The sequence below is a fragment of the Acomys russatus genome, chromosome 28 (genome assembly GCF_903995435.1).
Source record: "Acomys russatus chromosome 28, mAcoRus1.1, whole genome shotgun sequence".
NCBI lineage: Eukaryota > Metazoa > Chordata > Mammalia > Rodentia > Muridae > Acomys > Acomys russatus.
The window spans coordinates 24814619-24841945 of NC_067164.1; the positions used below are offsets into that span (position 1 = coordinate 24814619).

At 44.1% G+C, this 27327-nt stretch overlaps 1 protein-coding gene across 1 annotated transcript in view; it reads right to left on the reverse strand.

Annotated features, from left to right (window-relative positions):
* Wdfy3 (WD repeat and FYVE domain containing 3) overlaps positions 1–27327 on the reverse strand; it is a 223573-nt gene that overhangs the window by 76507 nt on the left and 119739 nt on the right. Inside the window, exons 15-26 of the mRNA XM_051170516.1 lie at positions 26360–26537; positions 25255–25469; positions 21472–21584; positions 19022–19253; positions 17885–17985; positions 17546–17764; positions 14112–14293; positions 11615–11846; positions 10145–10305; positions 7954–8065; positions 4355–4545; positions 3066–3218 (exon numbers count right to left, since the gene is read on the reverse strand). Of these exons, the coding sequence (XP_051026473.1) occupies positions 3066–3218; positions 4355–4545; positions 7954–8065; positions 10145–10305; positions 11615–11846; positions 14112–14293; positions 17546–17764; positions 17885–17985; positions 19022–19253; positions 21472–21584; positions 25255–25469; positions 26360–26537 (2089 nt within the window). The remainder of the gene's footprint in view (positions 1–3065; positions 3219–4354; positions 4546–7953; positions 8066–10144; positions 10306–11614; positions 11847–14111; positions 14294–17545; positions 17765–17884; positions 17986–19021; positions 19254–21471; positions 21585–25254; positions 25470–26359; positions 26538–27327) is intronic.

Genomic DNA, 27327 nt, shown 5'->3' on the forward strand with positions numbered 1-27327 from the left:
CAGCATGCATTTAGAATCTATCATAAACGTTCTACATATTTAGGAACATTACGGAAAGATGATCATCATCAACGGCATTTTTAAACTGTGGAAAATGAGAATGGCCAAGCAGAAGTGCATCCCGTGCAAAAGCATCTTTCCAAAAACAAAAAAAATGGGGGGAGGGGGAGGAAAACATCTCCTTTAGATGGGATTTCCTTGCCAGTAGCCCTCTGCTATGTGACCTTTAAAGAGAAGTGACCCCAGTGCAGGACAGGTCCATAGTCACAAAGACTGTGTCACCAAGCGGCAAAGGAGGCTCAGCCTGAGAGCCCAGGCTGCTCTTCAGAGGGGGTGACTTCAGTCCCCAGCACCCAATCACATGTGACAACTGCCCAGAACTCCAGCACTAGGATCCGAAAAGCATATTCTAGCCTCCTTGGGTACTACACACAGACACCAATACACTTAAAAAAAAATTCTAACGAGATAAAGAGTTGTAAATACCATATGTGTGGGCAAATATAAAGATTTTTAAGTTGCATTTAAAAATAATTGATCATTTAAAGCAAAAAATAATACAAACTATTTTGAGATTATAACAAAATGTATAAAATCAACACAAGAATGGGAAAGAAGAAATGGACAAAGTATAATATTCTTCAAAGATAAACTACGTTACCTTAGATTCTAGAAAAATAAAGAAAATGTTTGTATGCTGTTATTTAACTTATATTTGTAAAATGGCTGTTTCTAAAAGGGGGAAGAATTATTTATAAACTCTCTGTGGCTTGGTAATAAAAGATGTTCCAGAAGGCCACAGAGTATATAGGTATTGTGAAATGGAGCCAAAATTTGGTATTCAGCTAAATTTGTATATTAAATGTTAATCACCAAATTGAAACCAAAGGAAATTCCCAGGAAAAAACAGTCAGGCAGGCTTAGGTTGTTTTAAATTTTGTCATCCTACTACATGCAGCCTTTTTAACTTTGAGCTTTCACAAGTATTTACTTATTTCTTTGTTTTTCTCTTCTAATGGACTAATGGAGACATGGGCTGTGTGTTTTAATTTTGCTTTATATCTTTTGCAAGTAATGTAGTGCTTGGCTCAATGAAAGGGCATACACCTTTAATCCCAGAAATCGGGAGGCAGAGGCGGGCAGATCTCTGTGACTCCGAGGCCAGCCTGCCTGGTCTACATAGTAATTTCCAGGCCAGATGGGGGTTATGCAGTGAGACCCTGTCTCAAATAATAATGATGATGATGATGACGACGACCATCAACATCTTCATTGAAGACACCTGAGAAGTAGGAACTTTGAAAACAAAGAAATGTATACTTTATCATGTAGAAAAGAGAGAGTGCTACAAATTCTCTAAGACATTATATAAGTATGCCCTTACAAAGGAATGAGATACCCAAGGTGGACAGCGAAACCGGAGGAAAGACAGAAGTTACAGTTATCCCGGTACGTAAGTGGAGCGGTGATAAAGCCTCTTTAAGATGCAGTGGAGGCAGAAAGTGCACAAAGCGAGAGTGAGGTCTGCAAGGTTTCACACTGGACCGCTATGAGACAGGAGGAAGGAGGAAGCTGATCTCATAATTTCAATCCTGCTGAACAGTGGCGCTATTAGCAGAAGCAGAGCAGTGAGAAGGAAGTGCTAACTCGGGGCAAGGCTGTCGGGTTCAGTTAAGGCATCGCTAGGGTACACCAACAGAAACACTGAGCGAGAAGTCAGAAGTCTTGAACTGAGATGCTGAGGTTAGAGACAGATGTTGGCAGGTCAACGTGAGCTCAGGCCTGGGGGCTGCGGGTTGGTGTGAGCCCAGGGAAGATAAAGGGACAAAGAGAGCAGGGAGATCCAAGTTCTTACATGCAAACGTCATGGAGGCGGAATCATATTAAGAACAGTGAGGTGGGTAAAAAGACCAAGGTGTTGATGCCTGCGAGCTGGCAAAAGATGTTGGCACTATAGGAGGAGAGCAATTCCACGTGCCGGGTGTGGGAGATGCTAAGCACTGGGCACAGACGCAAGGAAGCTGTGAATAAGCTTTACAAGCACCTTTAGTTAAAATAGCGAGAGTCCACTGTTTGCTGGATGAAACACTGTAGGAATCATGATAAAGAAGAGTTGGGACTTAGTGTCACCTTTGCCTGCCATCAGGAGGTCCTGGGACCGCCCTGGGTGGTACAGACACACAGGCTCTGCCTTCCTGATGCCCGGAGACCCTGCTATTCCCAAGGAATGTGTCAGGAACACTTAGTACACAGTCACTAAAAGATGATGCAGGGTGGAGAGGCGCTCGGTGAGCAAAGGCCGTGATCACGCGGTGTGCTGAAAGAACGGCAGAGAGGGCTGGAGAGATGGCTCAGAGGTTAAGAGCACCTACTGCTCTTCCAAAGGTCCTGAGTTCAATTCCCAGCAACCACATGGTGGCTCACAACCATCTATAATGTGATCTGGTGCCCTCTTCTGGCCTGCAGGCGTTACATGCAGGCAACACTGTATACATGATAAATAAATAAATCTTAAAAAAAAAAAAAAAAAAAAAAGAACAGCAGAGAATGCTAAGGGTAGTAAGACAGAAGAAACAGAAATTTTGTTTTTTTGTTTTTCGAGACAGGGTTTTGTTTGTATAGTATGGCTGTCTTAGACACTCTTTGTAGACCAGGCTGGCCTTGAACTCAGATCTACCAGCCTTTGCCTCCCGAGTGATGAGATTAAAGGTGTGCACCACCACCGCCTGGCTGAAACCTTGTTACTACATAGCTGCTAATAATCCAAATGGCACGTCTAGATTCTATTTATCGTGGAAATGTTTCTATCCTAATTCTTTAATGGAACGCCTCCCTCTTGCCGTGCCTGGCCACTGGAGATGGGCAGCTCAGCATATGAATTATGCATTTAATTGCCGTACCATTTGCAGAGCAGGATATATTTGGAGGAAAGAAAACATAAGTCTTCTGTTGTTCTGTTTTACTCAAAGGCACTGGTATGGTCAGCATGAAATTAAGCCCTGCCATAGTGAGGAAACAGGAACATATCCATCAACTTTACGTCACCAGCTAGTGTGTATACTTACTTCAAAATCACAAAGCAGGTCCTGGAAAGCAGTGGAGTTGGGAATGATGGATGTCTCGTGGCCGCTGTCCACCGTGCCCACCAAGGAGAACGTGAGGTGGAGGATGTGGCTGTTGAGAAGGGAGCGCTTCTTCTTCAGCAGCATCGCCAGCAACTGGAGGAGAGAAACAGAGCAGGCCTCTTGGCAGACCGTGTGCACCTCACAGCGAGCCCCGGCCAGAGGCAATGGGATAAGTTCTTGATCATGGCATTATGGCAGGTGAGGTCTCACTGGGTGAAATGAACTACTGGGGATGTGCTATGTTCGGGGTAGAGTGGTTTCCCATCATTTGAGTAAATAAGGGATCTAAAGATGAAGGGGTGTGAAGTGGAAGGGAGCCACATCAAAAAAAATAAAAAATAAAATAAAATAAAATAAAAAAAATGGTGAGAGTTTAGCTATATCGTCAATTGAGTCTCATCAGGCAGGGGCTAATATGATCCAATTTCACTTCATTGTCTTCTGCATAAAGAGAAAGAATGTCTGAGCAAGCAAACTGAGCTGAAAATATGGATGGTCCTCTATCCATGGCTTTTAAATGTGCAGATTGAGTCCAAAGAGGACCAAAAAGAGATCTTATTTAGGAACTCTGTCCAGACATTGCCTGTATTATCCCCTAACCACCACACTATGTAATAGCTGTAGGCATAGCATGCACATCAGGAGTGAACTACATCTCCGAGCAGATCTCAGCACGGAGTAGATGTGCGAGAGCAGCATAATCTTATGAGATGCACATGGAGAGCTAACTGAGGTCCTAGAATTGGTCCTCAGGATGTGAGGGTCCAGCGCATGAGACGGGCAAAGCTGGCTGAAACAATTCAGTCTGCAGAACACGTGAGACCAAGGGAAAGGGAGGGAACTTAAGAAACCAAAATTAGAGCCGGGTGTGGTGGTGCACGCCTTTAATCCCAGCACTCAGGAGGCAGGTGGATCGCTGTGAGTTCGAGGCCAGCCTGGTCTACAAAGTGAGTCTAGGACAGCCAAGATGACACAGAGAAACTCTGTCTCGAAAAACAAAACAAAACAAAAAAACAAAACAAAAAACAAACAAACAAACAAACAAAAAAAACCCCACATTTCTCACTTGATGTATTTTTTTGTTTGTGTGTGTGTTTTTAATACAAGCTGATGGCTTTTAACTTTACTTGGACAATATAACTCTTGCAGAGTTAAAAACGAAATAAGAATAACGAAAACTTGATTATGTGGTATGAAGTAAACTGAAAGCAAAGCCTATGGATACGAACCTGGTACCCCTTGATTCTCTCCATTTCCTTACTGGCTAGCGGGTTACTCTTAACCACACACACCAGGGCCTTGACTGCAGCATATAACCCCTCCACATCGGAGGCCATGGCCACCAGGCCTAGGATGGCTGCAGCTCCTCCAATGTACTGCAAAGTAGTGGCAACGGGCTTAGGGACAAACGTTCTTACTCCTGATTAAAAAGAGAGCGAAAAATAAATAAAATAAATTAACCACGTGAGCCAGAATGGAGCCATATCAAGCACTTTGCTTGTACCCAAACATTTCATTCCTTAAAAAAAAAAAAAAGAGCAAAGGAAGAGTTTGGGAGAAGGCAGTAAGTGTTAATTTACAAATTCCCAGAAACGTGTGTGAAGAGAATAGCGAATGTGTCTGGAGCAAGCATCGGCCATTCAGTACACGGTGCTGGGCAAGAGACTGGCAGAAGCACAGAGGTCAGAGGAATGTAAGCAGAGCTAAGTCAGAGTGCCTACTAGCTTCTGCTGGGAACATACTTGGGGACACTCGAATGGAGTACAGGCATGGTGCTTCTGCATTTGAAGCATTTATTAATGCTCTGGGCGAATGTTACCTGCCTGCTCTTTAGGACAGAGTTGTTAAAATACAGAAGCAGAGGCTGGAGACATGGCTCAGGCATTAAGGGTGCAGTCTATGCTTCCAGAGGATGTGAGTTCAATCCTCAGCACTCATATTAGGTGGCTTACAAACTCCTATATAAAGCACCAGTTCCAGGGGATGTAATGTGTCCAGTCTCTGAGGGTACCTGCACATATGTGCACCTTACCTCCCGCATATACACATGGTTAAAAATTAAAAATTAAAATTAAAGTAGTTGGGAAGTATAGTTCTTATTTCTAAGAAGGATGGAGGAAGACCACTTGAACCCAGGGGCTTGAGATTAGCGGCAACATAAAAGACATAGGGAATCATTATTGTACACTTAGCCAAAATTGCGTGCCATACACATACACACACACGCCACACATTTCAAATCATGATGTCATATGTGGTAACAATACAGCCCCCACAAACTAACAAACACCCACCTAGTACCAGGCATGGGACACTTTTCAAGTTCTTGGTCAGGGAGTCCACAACACTCCTAAAACCATAGAGCCTATTGCTATAGCCCTCGGTTGCCTCCCTATTGCTACAAACACCTCACACTTTGGATATGGGATTTGAGGATTTAATCTGGAACTGATTTAAAAGCCTCCTTCCCTGAGGACTAGTTTTCATAGTCCTAGAAGCTGATATGCAAGCTGCTAAGGGAGGAAAGCCATCCACAGTCCTAGCCAGGAGCTGGAGAGATGGCTCAGCATTTTAGAGCACTGACTGCTCTTCCAAAGGACCCAAGTTCAGTTCCCAGCACCCACATGGCAGCTCACAACTGTCTGTAACTCCAAGATCTGACACCCTCACACAGACATACATGCAGGCAAAACACCAATGCACATACAATAAAAATAAATAAATTAAAAAAAAAAAAAAAAAAAAAAAGAGTCCTAGCCAGGTATGGCACCTAAGTTCTACCCCAAGCTATCCCTAAAGGTGCAATAGTGGCACTCGTATCTTGTAGTAACTAACAGCTGTCTAATTGGATTCAAGGTCCACTAAACAGCAGGGAAATCATGCCTAGTCCTGCAGGCCTAGCCATTTACATGTGACCGATAAGGCTGTGAATTGGAGAATTGGAGGAGAGCCTTCTAGAGTTCTTAAGCACATTCTGAATATTTATCTTTATATACACAGATAAGGGTAGATCTCACTCCTCACCAAGGTTTATTTCTGCAGCAGCAGGAAACCATTACAGAAAGTCACGACTGGTCAAAATGCAGATCAACTGATCCTGCAGTACCCGGCCCCACACGCCTCATCTCTCAGGGAACGTAGTGGAAGAGGGGGTGGAAGAGTGTAAGCGCCAGGAGAGCAGTACGGCTGCTGTGGAATTTTGTCTCTTAGAAGGGACAGGGAAGCTACGATCATGAAATCTCAACCACACGATGGCCTAAAGCCCCGAGCAATCCCAACCAAATTTGACATGCTAATGTAGACGGAGAAAAATCTCATGAGGCCCCACCACTTGATGAAGAGTGACAGGCAATTAACAACTGCCCAGAGAGGGGGAATCAGTCTCTACCACCGATGCTATTGGCTTTCCAATACCAAGTGGTCAGCTTTAAAAACATACGCAGGCAGGCAGCTGAACGGACTCAGCAGGTTATATTTGTAAGTTGGTTCATTTGCATGAATATGTATGGGAAGCAAGGAGGGGAATGTTGCTAAGACTTGAAAGAGGTAAGAGGGAGAAAAAAATGATATAATTATATTTTAATTAAATTAGAAAACAATATAAATATACCCACATAGTGATATGAATTTAATGTTTACAAGATTTGCAGCACTTATGACGTCTTAATACATGTGAACACTGGACTTTGAAAAGGTTTCTAAGGCTGTCAGGGTAAGTGTTACTGCACAGGGAGTTTAAATGCTTGGCCTGAGTCATTAAGAATGAGAGCAGAGACTGGAATTTGGTCTACGGATGCTCTATTCACCACTTTCCACCACACCACAGTGTGCTGGAGCTCTGGAAAGAATGTAAATCACTGCTCCCTAAAGTGGTACTCCCTGAGAATCTGTTGAACCAGAAAAGGGACTGCTACTATGTGCTTGGTCAAACAGGAAGCTATTTTAATAATGCAGTATTATCTTCAAAGAAATGCAGACTCAGGATATGGCAATCACGGGTCACTAAAAACTGCAGAAACTGATTCAACACAGACGCTGGACCAGCAAAACTGTGTGGCCATCTAAGAAGGAGGGGACAGGGATAAGGGGGAAGAGGAAGGGAGAACGGGAAGGGGAAGAGATCCGGGAGGGGGTTACAATTGGGGTGCAATGTGAAAAAATTATCAATAAAAATAATAACAACAATTGAAATGTAATATGAATAGATTAATAAAATATATTTAATAATAATAATAATAATAATAACAACAACAACAACAATAATAACAATAATTAAGCAATCAGTACCACACACTTTAGTCATTGCTCTGAAGGCCAGGAGGCCCGGCTGGACTGTGTCTTAGATCCCGCCTAAGCACAATCCTCAACTGTTTAAAGGACAGAAAGCATGGAGCTCTAGGGCCACAGCAACTCTGACATTCACTGCAGCTGGACCCAGTGTCTACACTTGCGGCTCTTCCCTTAGCTCCTCCTGTGGCTTGAGGTGCTGGGGACTGCACCTAGGGCCTCTCGCACACGGGTATGGGCTCTATGGAGCTACAGCCCCAGTTCTTTTAGCTCATTTTTAAGTGGCAGAAAGACAGGAACAAACCCACTACTGAGCTAACACACCTGCAGTTAGTACAGAACTGCTCAGCCTCATGATTTTTAAAATTGCCAGGAACTTGGTGTTAATATGTAAACACAGCAGGAACACTCCAGGTCAAGTGCTTCAAAATATAAACTTAAGACATCCCTCTCCCCTGCCCCTTATATGAATATGAAGGAAAGAAATACAAATTTGAAAGTAAATGAAGACGTTTGAAACAACAAAGACAACTGAACTCACCCAAGTAACCGATGAGCGCGGCCCCGATGGTGCGCGCTGGCCCATTGAGATGGCCCGCCGCGTTGTGGACCAACTTCACGGGGGTGGCGTTCTCGTGGGAGGAAATGGCCAACTGGGGAACAGGAAGGAAAAGGATGTGATCACAGAAGAATGCCCTGACATTTTGACATCACTTTTTGTTTCTATTTTTCTGAGACAGGCTTTCTCTGTGTAGCTCTGGCTGTCCTGAGCTTGCTCTGTAGACCAGGCTGGCCTCGAACTCCGCCTGCCTCTGCCTCTCTCCGTGCTGAGATTAAAGGCCTGTGCCACCACGCCTGGCTTGCTATCACTTTTATGACGGGTAACAAGTCCTTTCTGTTTCCTACTTAGCAGACCACGTAAAGTATGAATATTCTTTAAAAAAATTAAAAAAAAAAAAAAATCAGGCAAGCACTTCCAAAGTGTGAAACTTCATGAAAGTAACTTAAAACACAGTCTACGGAGAGAAAGGCAGCAGAGGTGTTGGCACAGGGCTCTGCGAGTCTTCCTGAGTGAACCTCCTTGGCTTGGCGGCTGCCCAGCACTCAGTGCCTCACAGATGAATATTGCTGATGATTCAGTTTCATTCTAGGTCCGACCCGCTTCATCTGTATAGAATGTTCAAGATTGCAGATAGCACATGAAGGAAATACGAAGCACAGTAGGCTCCACTACCACAGAGCCAGAAGCAGGGATAAGCCTTTATTTCCTTACATTTTAACAATGTCAGTTCAACAACCACAACACAGAAAGTGTGTGTGGTGGCTGAAGCTTAGACTTTGCGCATCTGGGACGTTCAGGCAGGGAGTGGGGACTGGCTACCCAAGGCCGACTAGGGCTACTTGTCTCAGAAAGTCTCAAGCTAAGCAGCCAACCATATAGATTCCCAAACAAAACCCACACTCGTGCTCCTCATTGCTGTAAGGTTCAACTGTTTAATTAGCTTTTTGTGGAGCTGGGATCACACCCAGGGCCTTGGTGTGTGGCAGGTAAGTGTTCTAAGGCTGAGCCTCACACATGGCTGAAATATAACCTGCCAGCACAAACTAACTTTCCCAATTAAGCTAAGTATCTAAATATGTTTGGTCTAAATTAGGAGCAAAATAAACCAAATATAAATGATACCGAGGGTGGAAATATGAAAAAGACAAATAAGCTAAATACGGTCCCAGAATGGAACTAAGAAAATGCAACAGAAAGAGGTATTTGCAAATATAACTACTGAAAGTTAGTGTGAGAGATATGAAATTGTAGTTCAAAAGAATCAACAAACCGAATTAGGACACAAGTTTTTCAAAAAGGCTAAGTGTATCACAGTTGAATTTGTATAGGTCAAAATTTTTTTTTAAGAATATGAAAGCACCCAGAGAAGTCCCTTCAAGTGTTCCAGCTTTACATAAAAAAACAGACAAAGCAACAAAGGCCTGACATGTCAGCTTGACACAGCTGAGACTCATCAGAGAGAAAAGCCTTCAAGAAGGAATTGTGTAAACCCAATTAGCCTGTGGCCGTGTCTGTGGGGAACTGTCTTACTAAGTGATGCAGGTGGGGCTGGCCCACTGTGGGTGACACCATCCCTAGGCAAGCCAGGGAGAGCTGTATATAACCTGTATATAAGCTAGCTAAGCATGAAGCTGTGAGGCAGCCAGCAAGCAGTAGTCCGCCACTGACCCTTTCACTGATGGACTGAAATTTGTAAGATACAATCATTCTTTCCCTCCCTAAGTTGCTTTTGGTCACAGTGTTGTGTCACAGCCACAGAATGAAACCAGAACAGGAAGTGACAACATATTAAGTACTGAAAGCGTATGCTCCTCATCGCAGAGTATTACAGTCAGCACATCGGCCCTGAAGTGGGGAGACCACATCAGTCTCTATAGCTGTTGTACTAATTTACCATCAAGTTAACGATGATGTCACTGTATTATCTTAGTTCTGCAGGTGTGACTTAAGACATGGTCCTGAAGCCTAACAGGAAGGTACTGGCAGGGTCGTGTTGCTTGTGGAGAACTACCCATCTTCTTCCTACCTGCATTTGTTGGCCTACGGCCCCTTGTGTTCATCTTTATTGGTCTTTCCCTCTGAGAGACCCTTGTGGTTCAAACGTGCCCACCCCCTACACTGTCCTCCCGGGGAGAATCGCCACAGTTCACTGCGAATGCACTCAGCTCACCTGCTTAGCGATTGCTTTGCTGTCCACCTTGTTATAGACTTTCCGAATTCTTGCCACTGTTAGTGCGGACACGGAGAGCGCGTAGAGGCCAAAGGACAGCTTTTCCTCTGCAACTAGCGATACAGGAGATGGGACGACACCTTCAGACTTTGCATCTTTACCTTCAAAAGAAGAATGATACTTTCCATACTTGTTTTCTTCATCCTCAGAACAAAGTGCTTATTCTTACTGTCATTTTTTTTTTAAAGTGGAAAGAGAGCCGTATTTGAAAGCCATTTACTTCATTTTGAGCTCTTTGAGCATACTATTTCTTTGAGTATGGTATGGGAAAGAACTTGACAGTCATACACTGTGCACTGTTTACTCTTAAAGTATCTTCCCATAAAGCCTACTGTAAAGGAAACAAAAGAATGGTACCTAACAAATCATCAAACACTTCCTTCTACACTGAAAGGAAGGAAAACACACAAGTGTCTACAGCTTAATGGGACTGGCTGCCCTCTTACAAAGAACTCTCAGCCACATCTCCCACGTCTCGGGACCACACAGCAGGGTGGCAAAGACCATACATTTTGGAATCTCATTTTATTACTTAAAATCTATGTGGTAGACCCACTTGTCTGTCTGTCTCTGTCTCTACACTGATTAAACGGATGTGACAGTGGGAGGAGCTAATGCCCTGTTTTGAGATAAATAAACATACACGAGGCGGGGCTGAGAACGTGAGCAAGTTTTCAGTGTCGACTCTGATTACACGGTCTGTGAATCGATGCTGAGGGAACAGATGAGGCTCTCAGTCATCATCAGACGATTAGCATTTAGAATATATTTGTTGAGACACTTCCTTGAGACCATGAGTGGAATGAGAAAAAGGAAAAGGCAGATGTGGCGCATCTGCACAGCACAAGTAACTGCAGCCAACATCAGTTCTGTTGTATTTCGTTTGAAAGAAGGAATTTTAACTATTAGGAATAATAGCTTTACTCTTGAGACTCTGTGTTTATTGAGCCCACTTTGCTCCTTTAGTAATGTTTAAGTATTTTAAATTACTTCATGCAATAGATGTTGTAGAAGGAAGTGAGGATTGAGGTTGGCCTCTTACAGGGTAAATACCCTCATCTTTAATCCAAGAAGAAAAGCTGGGAAATTAATTAGTGAACAGATAATGAATCAGAAAAGAACAGTGCGACTGTGGGGCAGAGCATCATATTTTATTTCATGTATCCATTTGCAATGCTGGGAATTGAACTTACAGTCTACACATACTAGGTAAGTTCTCTAACCCTGAGCTATATCCTCAACCTGCAGAAAATCATTTTCCACAGGAGTAATCAATAAAACTGCCCTGAAGAAAATGAATGGAGAAGCTCTTTCCCAGGCAAAGATAGTCACAATCCTACAAACACACGCATCTATATTTCAGGACTTAAACCTTGTAGAGCTTTGAGAACAGTTGGTAAGTTAACTCACATGGCGCGCAGACAGCCTGAAAACTCCCAACATAATTTGGTCCAAGTTCATAAATAGTAGTCACACTGGAAGGAGGTAAAACTTCTTCTAGAAAGTGAGTGGGTCCCAGGCGCCAAACCAGCGAAGAGATCTGGCGTTGTGCAGGTGGGGTACCAATGTAGGCGTAGACTGTGCTCAGCACTGGGGGGTTTGCAGAGCCGGAGCCCCCAGGGGTGCTGTGGACATAATGCAGCTATAGAGAAGACACAAATGTGAGGCGTGAAAACCTTTAAGCCAGGAATAACTATCTTATGTATTTTCATCATTTCAAGGCCACATGACTTTACAGATATTCAAAACCAGTTGAGAAACACAAGGCCAAAATTCTAGCATCTGTTAACTGGGCACTCAATGTGGTAGTTTGAAATCTGCTTACAAATTCTGACAAAGTAAACTGTATCAAGAAATGGCAGGCCCAGGGGTCCCGCTCAAACTAAGGCACCAGCCAAGGACAATACAGGCAGTAAACTTTAAACCCTTACCCAGATCTAGCCAATGGTCAGAACATTCTCCACAGTTGAGTGGAGAGTGGGATATGACTTTCTCACGTACTCTGGTGCCTCACATTTGACCATGTCCCCTGGAGGGGGGGACCTGGTGGCACTCAGAGGAAGGACAGCAGGTGCCAAGAAGAGACTTGATACCCTATGAGCATATACAGGGGGAGGTAATCCCCCTCAGGAACAGTCATAGGGGAGGGGAATAATGGAAAAATGGGAGGGGGGGGAGAAATGGGAGGATACAAGGGATGGGATAACCATTGAGATGTAACAAGAATAAATTAAAAAAAAAAAAAAAAAGAAATGGCAACAATTAAATATAGGGATACTGTCAGTCACTTCCTGTGGTCTACTTATCAAATTAATGATACTTCTCTGAAAATGCAGTGCTCACTGTTCTATGATAAACAACTTCTGATGCAAGTATACTAATTACTGATTAAAGGTATCTTAATCATTAGAAAAGTAAAAATCTATACTTTATATGCACATACATTATCTCTAAAAGATAGGCATGGTTGATTGACATACTTGGAGTTGGAAATGCTTCTATTTACTGACGAGACTCCTTAATTATCAATAAACCCATTTTAAATAAATATGTATTTGGGTAGGCTAGGGTATGAGATGAGGAACTGCTTGTAAAGGGAGCCTTGTCACAGGTGACTGACATTTCCATTGATTTGTTTCTTCATAACATCAGCCAACTTCAGATCTCACATTATTCTATATAAAGAATGGTCTTAGTGCTGTTGCAACCATGCCAGTGAAGACCTGCATGTACACACTGTCCCCTGACCACTCAGGCTGTGTGTGTGTGTGTGTGTGTGTGTGTGTGTGTGTATGCTGCTGTTTTCATACACACACAAAAAGAGTGGACATGGTCCCACACAAGCTAAGTAACTTTAACCTCACTGAATTCTGTATAGCCTGGTCCAAAGTGCTGAGGACCACGTGCTTCAGACAGAACCTTCCAGACTTTGGAGCACCTGTGCCAACTTCACCTCTCAGAAATTCAAAATACTTTGCGATTTGAAGTGTGTGTGTGTGTGTGTGTGTGTGTGTGTGTGTGTGTGTGTGTGTGTGTGTGTGTGTATGAATGATGCCAACTCTCAGAAGGCTTTAGAAGTCGGTATTTTGGGTTTTTTTGCCTGTATCTATTTTTTTTAAATTTTATTCATATTACATCTCGATTGTTAGCCCTTCCCCTGTTTCCTCCCATTCTTCCCTCCCTCCCACTTCCCCCCTTCTCCCCTCCCCTATGTCTGTGATTGAGGGAGACCTCCTCCCCCTATATATGCTCTTAGAATATCGAGTCTCTTCTTGGTAACTTGCTATCCTTCCTCTGAGTGCCGCCAGGCCTCCCCATCCAGGGGACGTGGTCAGAAAAGGGGCACCAGAGTTCGTGTGAGAGTCAGATCTCACTCTCCACTCAACGGTGGAGAATATCATGTTCGTTGGCTAGGTCTTGGTAGGGGTTCGAAGTTTGAAGTCGGTATTTTGAACTTTAGGTTTAGGGATATCCGACTGTAACAATATCATCTTCTCTAAGAAAAGTGACTCTTTAGCACTCTGTCCCTGCTGCTCCTGAACACTAGACTATGGCTTTCCTGAGTAACGCTCACATTCCCTTTCCTTCAGCAAAGAAGGCTGGGACGTAGCTCATCAAGTAAAGGGCCTGCTGCACCAGGGCCTAAACCTGTGTTCTCAGCACCATGGCCAGAATCAGAAGATATGGGGGCAGAAGGATGTCTGGGTCTGGAGCCAACTTAGTACAGTCGTTCAGTGAGTCTAAGTTCTGAGAAGAACCCTGTTTCAGAAAATGACGTGGTGAACAACAGAGGAAGACACCCAATGTCAACCTCTGGTCTCCACATATGCGCGTGCGCGCGCGCACACAGACACTCAAAACTCCCCACCTCCCCAGCTGAGAACTGCTGCATTTCTGGACTACTTACCTTCACAGTGCTGACAAGCTGCCCATCAATACAGAGGGTGGCGGTGCTGTTCTTCAGCATGCCTTTGCTCATCAGCAGCACCAGATGATGCCACTGCCCTTCCACTATCAGCTCTCCACACCGAAAGCGGGCACAGCACGGCAGGATCTCATAGAAAGAGGATTCTTCACTGAAGTCATCAACTAGACAAAGCAGAGGAAAGACGTAGAGCACTTGCCCACACGGGCCCTGTTCCAGGACCACACCTATCTCCACCAGCAGGTTTTCACTGTCTGTCCCTGCTCGTCCCACAGACTGCTGCTGGTCTGTGATCATCCTGCCCAGAACCTCAGAGCAGCAGCTGCGGGGAGAGGTGCTGCATGGCACCATGTAAAGTACCTGCTGCCCAAGCTCTTGCTTCCCAGGAGGACCCTGTCCTATAGCGGACCTCTTGGCCAGCGCTGCCTAACTCTGCCCTCTACCTGTTCTGACTTATCGAGCACCAGGCAGAGCATGCCAAGAAACAGTCGGTTTACTCATACGTAGACAGTAAGACCACAGGACAGTGAGAATCTTCTTTTCTTTGTCCTATACTGATTATTTCTGAGACTGTAATTTAATCACAACATTACTCCCCTTTCTTTCTGTAAACCCTCCCCCACCACCAACTCCCCCCAGATCCCTCCCATCTCCATACTCAACAAACTGTTAAGGAAAAGAAACAATGGGGTTAAATTAATTTTATTTTCATCTAATTGAAAATTAATGTAGTTTTATTTTGATTGTTGCTCTTGGTGGTGCTGGGAGTCAAACCAGAGCCTGCGTTCTTCCCTGGAGCTAAAACAGTCCCACAATAGTAAGAGGCTGATGCTGAAAACACACTTTAAAGGAGCAAGAAGGAGCTAATGTGATGCATAGCCACACAACTTAAAGCGGCTACGAAAGAACACACAAATAAAGGCATCTGAAAAGAAAGGTATGATCATATGAAAGAAATATGAATATAATGCTAATTTTTATTTTGGACTACCAAGATAGCTACTGTATGGTAAATACCAGGCTATATTTTAGAATGAGAATTTCTTGACGAGTTAAGATACGACAAACGCCAAATCCCCTGGGTGATATACACTGGAGCAGAGTGACATAGAACTCGGAGTTAGATGTCCTCAGGGGTCACAGTTACAGGCTGAGGGGTGTGAAGAATGTCACGGAGAGTAGAGGGCTAGCATGTAAGACACCAAGGCCCCGATCTCCCCCTCCCACCCCCTACACACACACACACACACACACACACACACGCACATCAGCACAGGCTAGAGGGCTCTTGGGTAAAGGCACTTACTGCTAAGCATCATGATCTGAGTTTGATCCCAGAAGCCACATGGAACCAACGTGTGCCCATTTATATGGTGGTGCAGACAACCCTCCACGAAAAAAGGAACAGCAGAGAACTAAGCTTTGTGCCTTCCCCTTCCTTACTAATTAATAAACTGTAACTATCCTCTAGTATTGATGATGTCAATATTAAATCTCATGAGAGATGGGGCACAGCTCGTTTCCTATGCATGAAAACCTAGGAAAAGACAGCAGTGCACTCCAGTAATCAGAGCATCTGGCGGTGAAAACAGGAGAGTCAGAAATTCCAGGCCAGCCTGAGCTAACAGTGAGCCAGCCTGAGCTAACATCTCAGAAACAAACCAATAGAAATGGTGTGAGAGTTTCACTTTTGGGGAGGACAGGTGAGGATATGACAGTGTAAAGCATGGAGTTTAAGGTTTATACAAGGCTTCTGGCTAGCTAATTAGCTGTGGGTTGTCAGCAATCAAGATAGGAAACACAGGGAGAGGTGGATTTTTATAATATTATATACAGACCTAAACAGAATATTAAAGTATTTAAATGCAGATTCCACTATTCAAGGGGAAATGTAAGCAGCATGCTTAGGACACAATTTTAAAAAATGATTTCATGGTTCCTGGGGTAAAGTGGCCTTAAGTAAACAAACAAACAATGGTTTCTACTGCCCCAGGAGGAACAGATTGAATATAAAGACCACAGAACACTAATTTTGAAGGGAAGATGCAAGAGGTGACCAAAGGGGATGCTGAGGAAGGGTGGGTAAACACTCAGTGACTGAAGTGGCCCCGCCACAATGGCAGGCCAGAAATGCCCTTAATGAGGAGAAGCCAAATGCTGCCAGAGGACAAACGTGGTGATCTACAATGCAGGGCAGCACAAAGGTGAGAGCTGCTTGGGGCATCAAACTCATGGAAGCTTTGCACTTATTTCAGAAACATCCTCAGCCCAATGATAAGAACTCTGAAATTAATACCCTGATACTCAGAGCTGAACAACCATGAGCAACGCTGAGAAACTTTATGATTACATTTAAAAGCTGGTATGCATATCCCATGAACATTTATTATCAGCCGCACGCCAATCAAAGGAATATTTTGGTTAAAATTAGAACAAAACTTAGATGACAAAAATTCTTTCGTATGCAGTTTTTACATTCAGGACAAAGAAAACTGAGTAAGATGGGATGGTGTTCACAAGCTTAGGGCGGTCTTCACGGATGCCGTGGATTTGAAGTTATACCACACATCAGGGCCAGTTGCTGTATGGTGGAGGGAGTTATAAAAAAGCATACAATGCCCTGGAGGTAAACGGTGGGTGATGTGACTGAGAGGTGGCTGTGTGCAGCACAGAGATGCACTGATGGTACCCAGGCGCACAACGAACGCACAAAGGAAACCCACAGTGGATCGTTGTTTCAGCAAAACAGAACAAGCATGCAAGCTGCTTCCACAGCAGAATCCTGGACAATGGTAAGCAAGATACAGCCCGCTCAGGCTCAGCTTTATTGCTTTCTAAGTCACTTTTGAAAGTCTTTAAGTGGGGAAGTGTATGTGTATGTGTGGGGGTGGTAGTTACGGCCAAAAGACACGCATACGTGTATGAAATCCTCAAAAAGTAAATTTTATATAATATATATGTATATATGTACACACACACACACACACACTCACACACACACTCACACGCACGCACACACACACACACACACACACACACACACACACACACACACACACACACACGCACGCACACGGAAGGTACCCTATTTTCTGGCATATAAGACAACCCCCAACTGTAACTTTTCCAATTAAAATATAGAGTTTGCAGCCCGAGTCTGCTGCACAGGGTGTGCTCTGGAAGAGGACACAGTGAGTATATTTGAAACTCTGTGTTTTAACTGGAAAAGCTAACGTCGGGAGTCGACTTATATGCCGGAAAATACAGTATCTTAAAATTTACTGGTAAATATGTGAGACTTCATATAGCCTGTTGGTTGCTATCCTAATGATCACTTTGAACTTAGAAATGAAAATAATTACGATGAACTCTTCACCTACAGACTCCTAAGAGAGCAGAAAAAGACTGACACTGACCATAATTTTGGAGTAGCTCCTCCTTCGTGGAAACAATTAAGGACCGGTCTTTTGCAGACAGAACTATGGCAAGGCACACATAATGCTGTTCGGACGAATTCGCTCGCCGCACCAGAGTGAGGAGCCTGACGGGATGGTTATTTGGAGGGGAGCTGAAGTGCTCGATGCAGAACCAGCAGGAATAGCTCAGGCCAGAAGGGGGAGGGAAGAACCTCTCGCCTGCAGTCAAAGAGAAAACAGCGAGGGCGCGCTCTGGCGCACTTTTGCGTTTTTAAACGAGGCAACGACTGAACGTACGCTGTTAGTGAAAATAACTACTGAAAAAGTAATGACAATTACCAGAACCAATGCCACTGACCACGGCCCCATCGGTCAGACCTGTTGTGACAGCGTTGTTGGTAGGGGCATTATGGGGAGCTACGCTGGGCAGAAACAGGCAGCTAGCAAAGAAAACACATCGGCATTAGAGATCCATGCTGCCTTAACACAATGGACATGTAAAAATCTGCAAAAACCGAAATAAATGGTTGAAGTACAAGTGAGTAACCATAATTGTATCTAGCGATTAGAGATTATCGAATGAGTCTGGGGCAAGCAAAGCCTTCCCCGCCTTTTAATAATGCGACAATGCCAAATGATGAACTTTAAAACTTCTAACGGTATCATTTAACCTTTAAAGTATTTTAAAATTATGGTTAAATATGCATTTGTAAAACAAATATACAATCTTAATTTTAAAAAAACACTGTAGTAATTTCATTATCACAGAAAAACTCTCTCTGCAATGCTTCTTCAAAGTGCAGCACGGGGGATATTTGTGCACACTCTGATCTAGCGGGCGTGGCTGACTTGGAGATTCACTAGGGAGCCTTTGCTGCTGCTTCTCTGACTGTCGCCGTCTCATGGGACTTAGGGTTTCTCACCTGATGCCAGGCATGCCACTGAGTGCTCATACAGCTCACAACTCTACGCTAGACAAACTGGAGGCGAGATGGGAGGGCTCAATTAGAGACTGACATCTGCCTTTGTCTGTTATCTACACCGTGAGAGGCTAGCTTTCTGAAAGGAGCCAGATGAGACACTTGCTTCATGAAGGAAGCTTCCTACTAGGATAACACAATTCTGCCAGTCAGAGAAGATACATGAATGAGCTGGACATGACCCTGTAAAACATCTTCATCCACATCATGCTTTAAAAAAACAAAAACAAAAACAAAAACCTTACTCAGCCATGGACCTTCAATTACGAACTCCATTATTATAGCAACACAGTTAATATAATAAGTAATTCAAAAAGCTAAACATAGAAATCTTAAAACAGCATGCTCAAAGAAGTGGAATCATTTAAAAATACACAGCATAGTGTGTGTCACAGCGTATTTTAACCCAACGATTTAAATCCAAAGTATATTTGCAAATATCAAACGGAGGCTCAAGCTAATAGGGCAAGGCCTGGCTACCTTGCAGTGTCCTTACCCAAAGCCTTCAAGGGATGTGTCAAATTCAACAAAAGCTGGAGTAACAGATGAACCATGAAGTCTGATGTCATGAGGGGTTGTCATAGAGACAAGACACTTTACCCTGGTCAAGGGCACAGTGCTTCCTTCTGCAGACTTCACCAGACTTTTGCTTATCCGGTAATGGTTATCTTCATGTGAGCTGAAAACATTATCAGAGCCCAGACCTTCCAGAGAGGTGACCACACTGCCTGCGATCCAAAAATAAGTCTCTTAGAAAAATGTACTGAATTTTAAAATAACTTCACCAGACTGATTTATTTCCACATGCTACAATTTTCTTTTTCAATACTGAGGACATTTTTGTGCAGTTGCAGCATTGCATGTTCCCTGTCAGACTCAAAGAGCTTGCTCCCCTCACATGTAGAAACGTTAGATAGCAGAGTATTAAAAAGAATAAACGAGTCCACAACCACCGCTCAAGCCCACCCCTGCAGCGTGAGTAAATCTCACAGCATTGCTTCTTATTTCTCTTTGAAAGGACAGCAGTTTTGTTTTGTTTTCCATGAGCTCCAAAACCTAAAGCAACTGGTGCTATCTCAGAGGTGAAGAGCAGCACTCGCTTCTCCTGTCTTCCTTTCTCTCCTGTATCCTGCGTCTAACACAATAAACCATGGTCACAAAAACACTGAGTTTAAGTGATAAACAGTCCTGACTTTCCAGGGAACATCTCAAATGCAACAAAGAAAATGTCCACTCTGAAGATGAACCTCAAGGGTGCACAAACTATGTCCCTTCAATTGTCTGACACTGGGCCAACCATAATAGTGTTTTAATACTTTTTTAGGGAGTAACTGCTTTTCTATTCTTAATACAGGAAATTACAACTCAATAGTAATGGACTGTATAAACACAAAAAAACGAACAGAAGTCCATAAAGGGGATGTATATTAATTAACAGGAAGAATTGTAATACATTCTGCCCTCCTATGAATCCATATGGGAACTCCAGAGACTTTAACTTTCCATAACACAGCACTCAGTAACATGACAATGATCCCTAGCAGGGAGCAATGGCTGAAGGTTGATAATCCGACTTCAGAAATCTACCTCAGAGCTGAAGGGGATGATTGTGGACATACATTACAGCCTCTCAAAGGAACCACTGAGGGTGCGGGGTGGGGGTGCCTAAGTGACAGAGCAGCGGCCTAGTCCGCAGCACATCAGTCCCAGAGGGCAGAAAGCACAGACCAAGGAAAGGTCGTCACTCTGACTTACAAAGGATGGCTCTGCACTCGGCAAGGTATCGCACAAGCACTGTCTGCGTCACTGTCATTCTCAGGGTTAGGGTTCCGCCTTACCAGCCTTACCAGCAAGGCTAAGAGGGATCCAAAAGGAATCGCCATAAAGTAAAAAAATGCACAAAACCACAGAATTAACCATGAAAGGAAATCCAAACACCACAGGATTAATCATGGGACACAATCTAGCCTAGCCTAGCCAGGCTCTACTAAGACACTCCCCTAGTTTTGGGTAATGGTGCCTGTGGGTCTCCTGCAACCCTGACAGACTAGTGAACATTCTGATCACTCCTTGGGTTACTTTCTTCCCTTTGCTCAGTGTGGCATCTCCTCGGAGGCTACTGAGCAAATCTGCCACAGCTGTCCAGGAGACTACATTTACCCTTGTCCTCCTCGCTCCACTGTTGAGTCCACTCTGTCTTTCTGTGCTCTCTCAAACTATTGTGCTGGAAGAGCTGTTTTGTTCCTGTGTGATCTACAGAACACCTGCCTTCCGATGACAAGACAGTTCCCTTCCAATGGCAGGACACCTGTCTTCCAATCACAGGATACCTGTCTTCCAATGACAAGACAGTTCCCTTCCAATGGCAGGACACCTGCCTTCCGATGACAAGACAGTTCCCTTCCAATGGCAGGACACCTGCCTTCCAATGACAAGACAGTTCCCTTCCAATGGCAGGACACCTGTCTTCCAATCACAGGATACCTGCCTTCCAATGACAAGACAGTTCCCTTCCAACCACAGGATTATCTGTCTTCCAATCACAGGACACCTGCCTCCAACCACAGGACACCTGCCTCCAACCACAGGACACCTGCCTCCAATCACAGGACCACCAGACTCCAGAAACCAACTGGGTTCCCTTCTTTCCCTCTCAGGCCTAATTTTATTTTTGTTGTGATTTCTAATTTCTCACTCTCCAGATGTCCTGCAAACACCCTGCCTCATTTAAACAGTCCAATCAATACTCCCTGGTCAGGGCACCAAAGGCCACATGGGAAAGAGAGAGAATGGCTCTTCAGAGAAAAAGAGAGAAATAGGCAATCCTCCATGCCAGGCGCAAAGCTGCTAATATAACTCTTTTTAAACCCCCCCCCACACACACACACACACAAGGATTTCACTAACAAAATAAACCAAGACAAAGAATTTCAAAACTTAACTTACTTCTCATGTCTGGGTCGTAGCTCAGTGAGCTCGGTTTGTGAACCCTATATTGTTTCAGCAGCTCTTTGTCCCAGGCCCCACAATTCAAAGGGCTTGCCAAACGCAGGAACTCCCTGAAGAGGAGGAAGCAAAGTTACTCCTTGACTGAGACTATTCTAGAACAAAACACACATCAAAGGGGTGGGAGTGGGGCATGATGATTGATAAGAGTAGCTACCACACACAAAGAAGCTACTATGATACAGTATGTGACGTGAACATGCTACAGTCACGGCATAGCGGCACTCTACTAAACACTCCGGTGTGCCCCACCCCACACATCACCATCCACGCACACATCACTGAAATGTTTCAACTCTTCCTGTTTACTTTGCTTTCTACATTCATGAAATCCCCAGATCATGCTAATCCTACTTCCTTAAACTGTCCCCAATCTGCTGCCCCTTCCTCTTCCGTCCCTGACCCACCACCCTGCCTTGGCCCAACACAGTCTGCTCATTAGTAGCTTTCAAAACGCAAACCTACGGATGGCCACCGCCTCGCTCAAGACTTCAGTGGCTGCTCACTCCTGGCACGTGGAAGCCCCACACGTGACCTGCCAGCTACCCTCAGCTCCAGCGTCCCTGCACCCACTTTCACCTCATCCACAAATGTGGCTTGCTCTTCATTTCACAGGGCTGTGGCACTGCTCACCGCGCCATCACGTCTGTCCATCTCACTGCAAAGGGATTCCATTTCCCCTGGTTTCAATCTGGTAGCTGCCTTCCATATTCTATCTCTATACTGTCAATTCCTCTAGAGAGCCAATAGATTCTCCATCGCTGCTATTACAGAATTTACAATACAAGTATTTTAACTTCCCAATTATTTGATAAAGCTTCGTGTCTGGTCACTAATGTAAGGGTCCGAACAATGGCGTGTAACACTAGGTACACAAGACCCCATACCTGTAACAGTTATAAAATAACATGATGCAAAGGGCTGGAGGTACAGCATGTCCTCCTGGATGTGTGCACACCCAGAGCACGATTCCTTCAGAGCCTGTCATGTAAGGTGTCATGCCAGCTGATAGGGTGCTGTCACACAGGTGCTTAGCTCAAGTGTCTCTCTTAATCAGCTTAAGTTTGGGGGATGCATTAAAAGTCACAAATAACATCTCAAACATGGTTTTGAAAAGCTTTTAAAGTTTCAAAGTAACAGTACTTCGAGAGTAGACGAGAATAATCAGAACAAGAAGCCACAGGTAAACTTTTAAAAGAAGGAGTGGGGCAATGTATTACTAGAGATAACTGACTACATGATTAAAGAAAACAGAAAAAAAAAAAAAAAAGAGTTTTAAAAAAGAATTATTTTAATTTTATGTGTATGGGTATTTGGCCTCCATATAAGGAGTTGCACCGCATGTGTGCTTGGTGCTCACAGAGGCCAGAAGAGGATTTCAGATGCCGTAGACATGGAGTTAAGAGGGCCAAAAATCCCCATATGCATCCCGGGCATCAAAACTGGGGTCTGCTGTAATGACAACCAGTGCTTTTAACTACCGAGCCATCTTAAGAGATCTCCCACAAAGTGTAAAAACCGGACAAGTTTCAGTTTGTAAGATTCTATTTATTTCTTTTATGTATGTGAGTGTTCTGCCTGCTCTATCTGCATGTACACCTGCACAACAGAAGAGGGCATTAGAGGGTACAGATGGTTGTGAGCCACCATGTGGCTGCTGGGGACTGAACTCAGGACTTTTGGGAAAGCAGTGCTCTTAACCGCTGAGCCATCTCTCCAGCCCCCCAGTTTCATCTGTTAAAACAGCATTTTTCTCTTGAATTAAAATTCTGAAGCTAGAGGTATAGCTCAGCGATAGGAGTATTTGTCCACAGATATGAACCCTGGGTTGATTATCAGCACACATGCACACACACACACACACACACACACACACACATATACACAAACACATATATACAGTTTTCAGTGATTCACAGACTTTAGTGTGTTTACACCATAGAATACTACTTAGCAATACATAGGAACAAATTAAGAATCTACTTTAAACTTGCATATATCTCAGGAACAGTATAATAAATAAAAGCTATCAAACTATTATTGCCATATATTATATAGTATGTGTGCAAGCAAAACATTTTCAAGATGACAATATTATGGAGCTGGAGAGCAGAGCAGCTGTGTACACAGGGTGGGGACGGTAGGTGGTCATGGAGTATGGAGGAAACAAAGGGGCAGCACAAGCAAAACACTCATCGTTTTCTGAACTGTGCAGTAGTGACATAAGATACACTTGGCACACACCTGCAATCCAGCACCCAGGAGGCTGACGTGAGGGATTGTGGGCCGTGGGCAATAAGCTACCTGAACTAACTAATAAAAGCCCATCTCCTAAAAATAAGGAAGTACCTAAAGATGCATCCCAAAAGGAAGAATAGCTGTGTTATGCACACGTAGCATATATGTTTCCTGTTGATACTGACGGAAGATGGGACCACAGGGGAAAACTAGGTGAGAGAGAAAATGAACCTGTCTTTGCAAGTACTGTGCAAACAGAATTACTTTAAAATAAGAGTTTAAAGGATATATATATATAATGTATTATATATAAAACCTTAGGCATATATATATATATATTTTTTTCACTTTACAAAGTCTTTTTTAAGATTTCATTTTACTTTTAGCTATGTGCATACGTGTATATGTCTCTGTGTGAGCTTGTGCGTTGAGTGCAGTGTCTACAGAGGGCAGCCGAGGTGTTGGATCCCCTGAGCTGGGGATATAAGCAGTTGTCGGAAGCCTGATGAGGGTGCTGGGAATGAAATTCAGGTCCTCTGAAAGATCAGCAAGTACTCTTAACCACTGAGCCATCCCTTTAGCCCCATTTTAAAGAGTTCTTTTTAAAGCACTTTTTTAAAAGCATCTTTAAATACAAAGTTGATTTAATTAAATATAAAGTAATTTCTATTCTTATTAAATATGATATTTTAAAGAAAAATCAGTTTCCTAGATTCAAGGAGAAGAAATAACCCATGATCAGAAATACTATTAATAAGCACGCATGTGCTCTTATTTATGCACGCACACACACTCTCTTTTACTTACTTACTTACTTGTTTGTTTGTTTATTTAATTTACAGAGACACGGTGCCACTAAGGTGTGCCGGTCTGGCCTTAACTCACAATCCTTCTGCCTCAAATCATGACTGCTAGGTCTGGAGCTGTGACACTTCTAAATACTTTGTCTTTTGTGTAGCTATACCTTAAGTCCATGAAAGAAAACTTTTTTTTTTCATAAGATTTATTTATTATTGCATTCTATGTGTGAGTGCTCTGTCTTCATGCACACCAGAAGAGGCAATCAGATCCCATTGCACTGGCTGTGAGCCGCCATGTGGTTGCTGGGAATTGAACTCAGGACCTCTGGAAGAGCAAACAGTGCTCTTAACCACTGAGCCATCTCTCCAGCCCAAGAAAACTTTTTTTTCTTTGTGGTACCGGGAAACTGGACCTAAGCCTTCCTACATGCCAGGCGAGCACTCTACCACTGAGCCACACCCCCAGACTCCATTCACTTTTCCTTACGTGACAAAAGTTCCCCAGACTATCACCGCCAGACAAGCCGAGCATTTGAGATGCCCCTGTTGCAGCTTCCTGAGTACCTGAGATTGCAGGCCTTCACCACAGGGTCAGAACAGAGTGCAAAACCCCCAGCTCACATGCAAAAGACTCTGAGAACTGCCTTCACGAACTAACTTAGGTAAATAAGAAGAATTCACTAACCTCAGCACCATGGGCTCCAAGGCCTGGGAGGCTAAGCGTTCAAACATGCGCTGCAGGGGTGGGTGCAGAGAGTGGTCCTCGTCAGCCAGGGCAGCGCTGCACCTCTGCAGCAGCCGTGCATGAAGGCCAGCTTCACACATGACTTGCTGGTTTCTCTCTGTGTGCACCAGCGATTGCAAAATGTTGGCCACAGCAAGTTGAAGGTCCAAAGCATGCTAAAGTTAACAAAGAGATGCGTGCCACCAGGGCATCCTTAGTGACACAGGTGGCACTTCTTCCCACAGGAAACACCACTTGCAACAGGAAGTTTTAGTTACTTGAAAACACATCTCACATAAATTACGGAACTACCTCAAAGCAATCCATATAGTAATTCAAAGTCAGGCAGAAATCTCTGGTTCTGGTTTTGTTCCACTCACACTTGACTGAACTCTATTCTCTTTGAAGTCTTTGAACGGCTCAAATGATAGTTCCGTTTCCGTAGAAACAGTACCTGTAAGGCCCCTTTTGTTTTTAAGACAGGGAATCACTAAGCATCCAGGAACTTATAGCGTAGACCAGGCTGGCCAAGAGCTCAGAGACTGGCCTTGCTTTGCCTTCCCAGTGCTGTATGTCACCATATCTGGGCTGTACAGTCTTTTTCATGGTGACAGCTAGCTAGCTTTAAGGGAAGTTTGTCATTGACATTTGTGACACTTTGGGCTGAGAAGCCATACAACATTTTATCACAAATAGTCACCCCAACTGTAAGCAACCCAAACTTTTGAGGGCTCCAAGACAGAACGGATACACAGGCCCAGTGTGACATCTACAGGCGGTTTTCCTTCTGGATCGATCGCCTCTGAGCCATTCCCACCACTGGGCAGGATGTACAAGGGGAAAGAGAGCCCCATAGCAGAAGCAGCCATCTGGGCCCTACTGGAAACAGACTGACTGGATCCAAGAGCAAAACTGCTACCCAGAATGCACGGCTCGGACAGGGATTTCCAAGGGCGGATGTGACGGGCCAACTACATCCCATGTTCTTCCTGGCCCTTACATCTCAGATAAATACACGTCACTTCCATTCACTAAACAGGAAGAGAACTACCATAACCCAGCTTACTTCTGGCTGTGTCGCTGAGCCCACAGAGGCCAGGAGGTCCAGCATGGCCAACATGGCCCCAGGGTGGATGATGACAGCGTCGGAACTCTGTAGAGGTGAACTCGTCACATGAAGCCTCAGGTCAGTGACATTTTTTGCAGGACACACGGGGGGAGTTGAAACGCAATGAAATGCATGCCTACAAAAAAAAGGGGGGGGGCTTCTTTAGAATCTGCTTAATATCCTATTCATAGTTCATTTTCTGATAAGCAAAAAGCCTTGAAATTCAGGGTTGCAAAAGACCTGACGGGTGAGTCATTTATAAAAGCAAAACAATACGTAGCCACCTCAGCGAGCTCACGCAGGCAGTTTGGCAATTCTTGCCTTGTATCATCTGTGCTATCTACTCTCTCGCTTGTTTCATTAAACACTGGCACTTGTACCAGAAGGTAGTTTTTAAAAGCAGGTGAGTGAGTGATTCACAACTCCAAGAAGATAGCAGTTTAGCTAATATCTGACAATGCTGAACCACTCAGTCAGAAGCCTGCGCTAATGAGGTATGAGTTCTCTGCTCTGGCAGAGGTGACTGGGCGAGTGCTGGCTCAGCTGAGAAGTGCACGCATGTTTTGTGTGTCTCCCCACTATACTGAAAACATTCAGTCTTATAAATCGAGAAGGCGTTTGTGTTTTTAAATTATTTTTTACGTATACAGTGTTCTTCCTACATGTATGCCTGCACACCAGAAGAGGGCAACAGATCTCATTATAGATGGTTGTGAGTCACCATGTCGTTGCTGGGAATTGACCTCAGGATCTCTGGAAGAGCAGCCAGTGCTCTTAACCGCTGAGCCATCTCTCCAGCCCGAAAAGGCATGTTTCAAAGAATAAGTTTCTATCAGATGGACAGTCAGGCCAGTCCCTGCACACGCACATCCCCTCCCCTCACTGGTCTCCTTTTCTACCTCATGTTATGCTCATGTACAATTCAA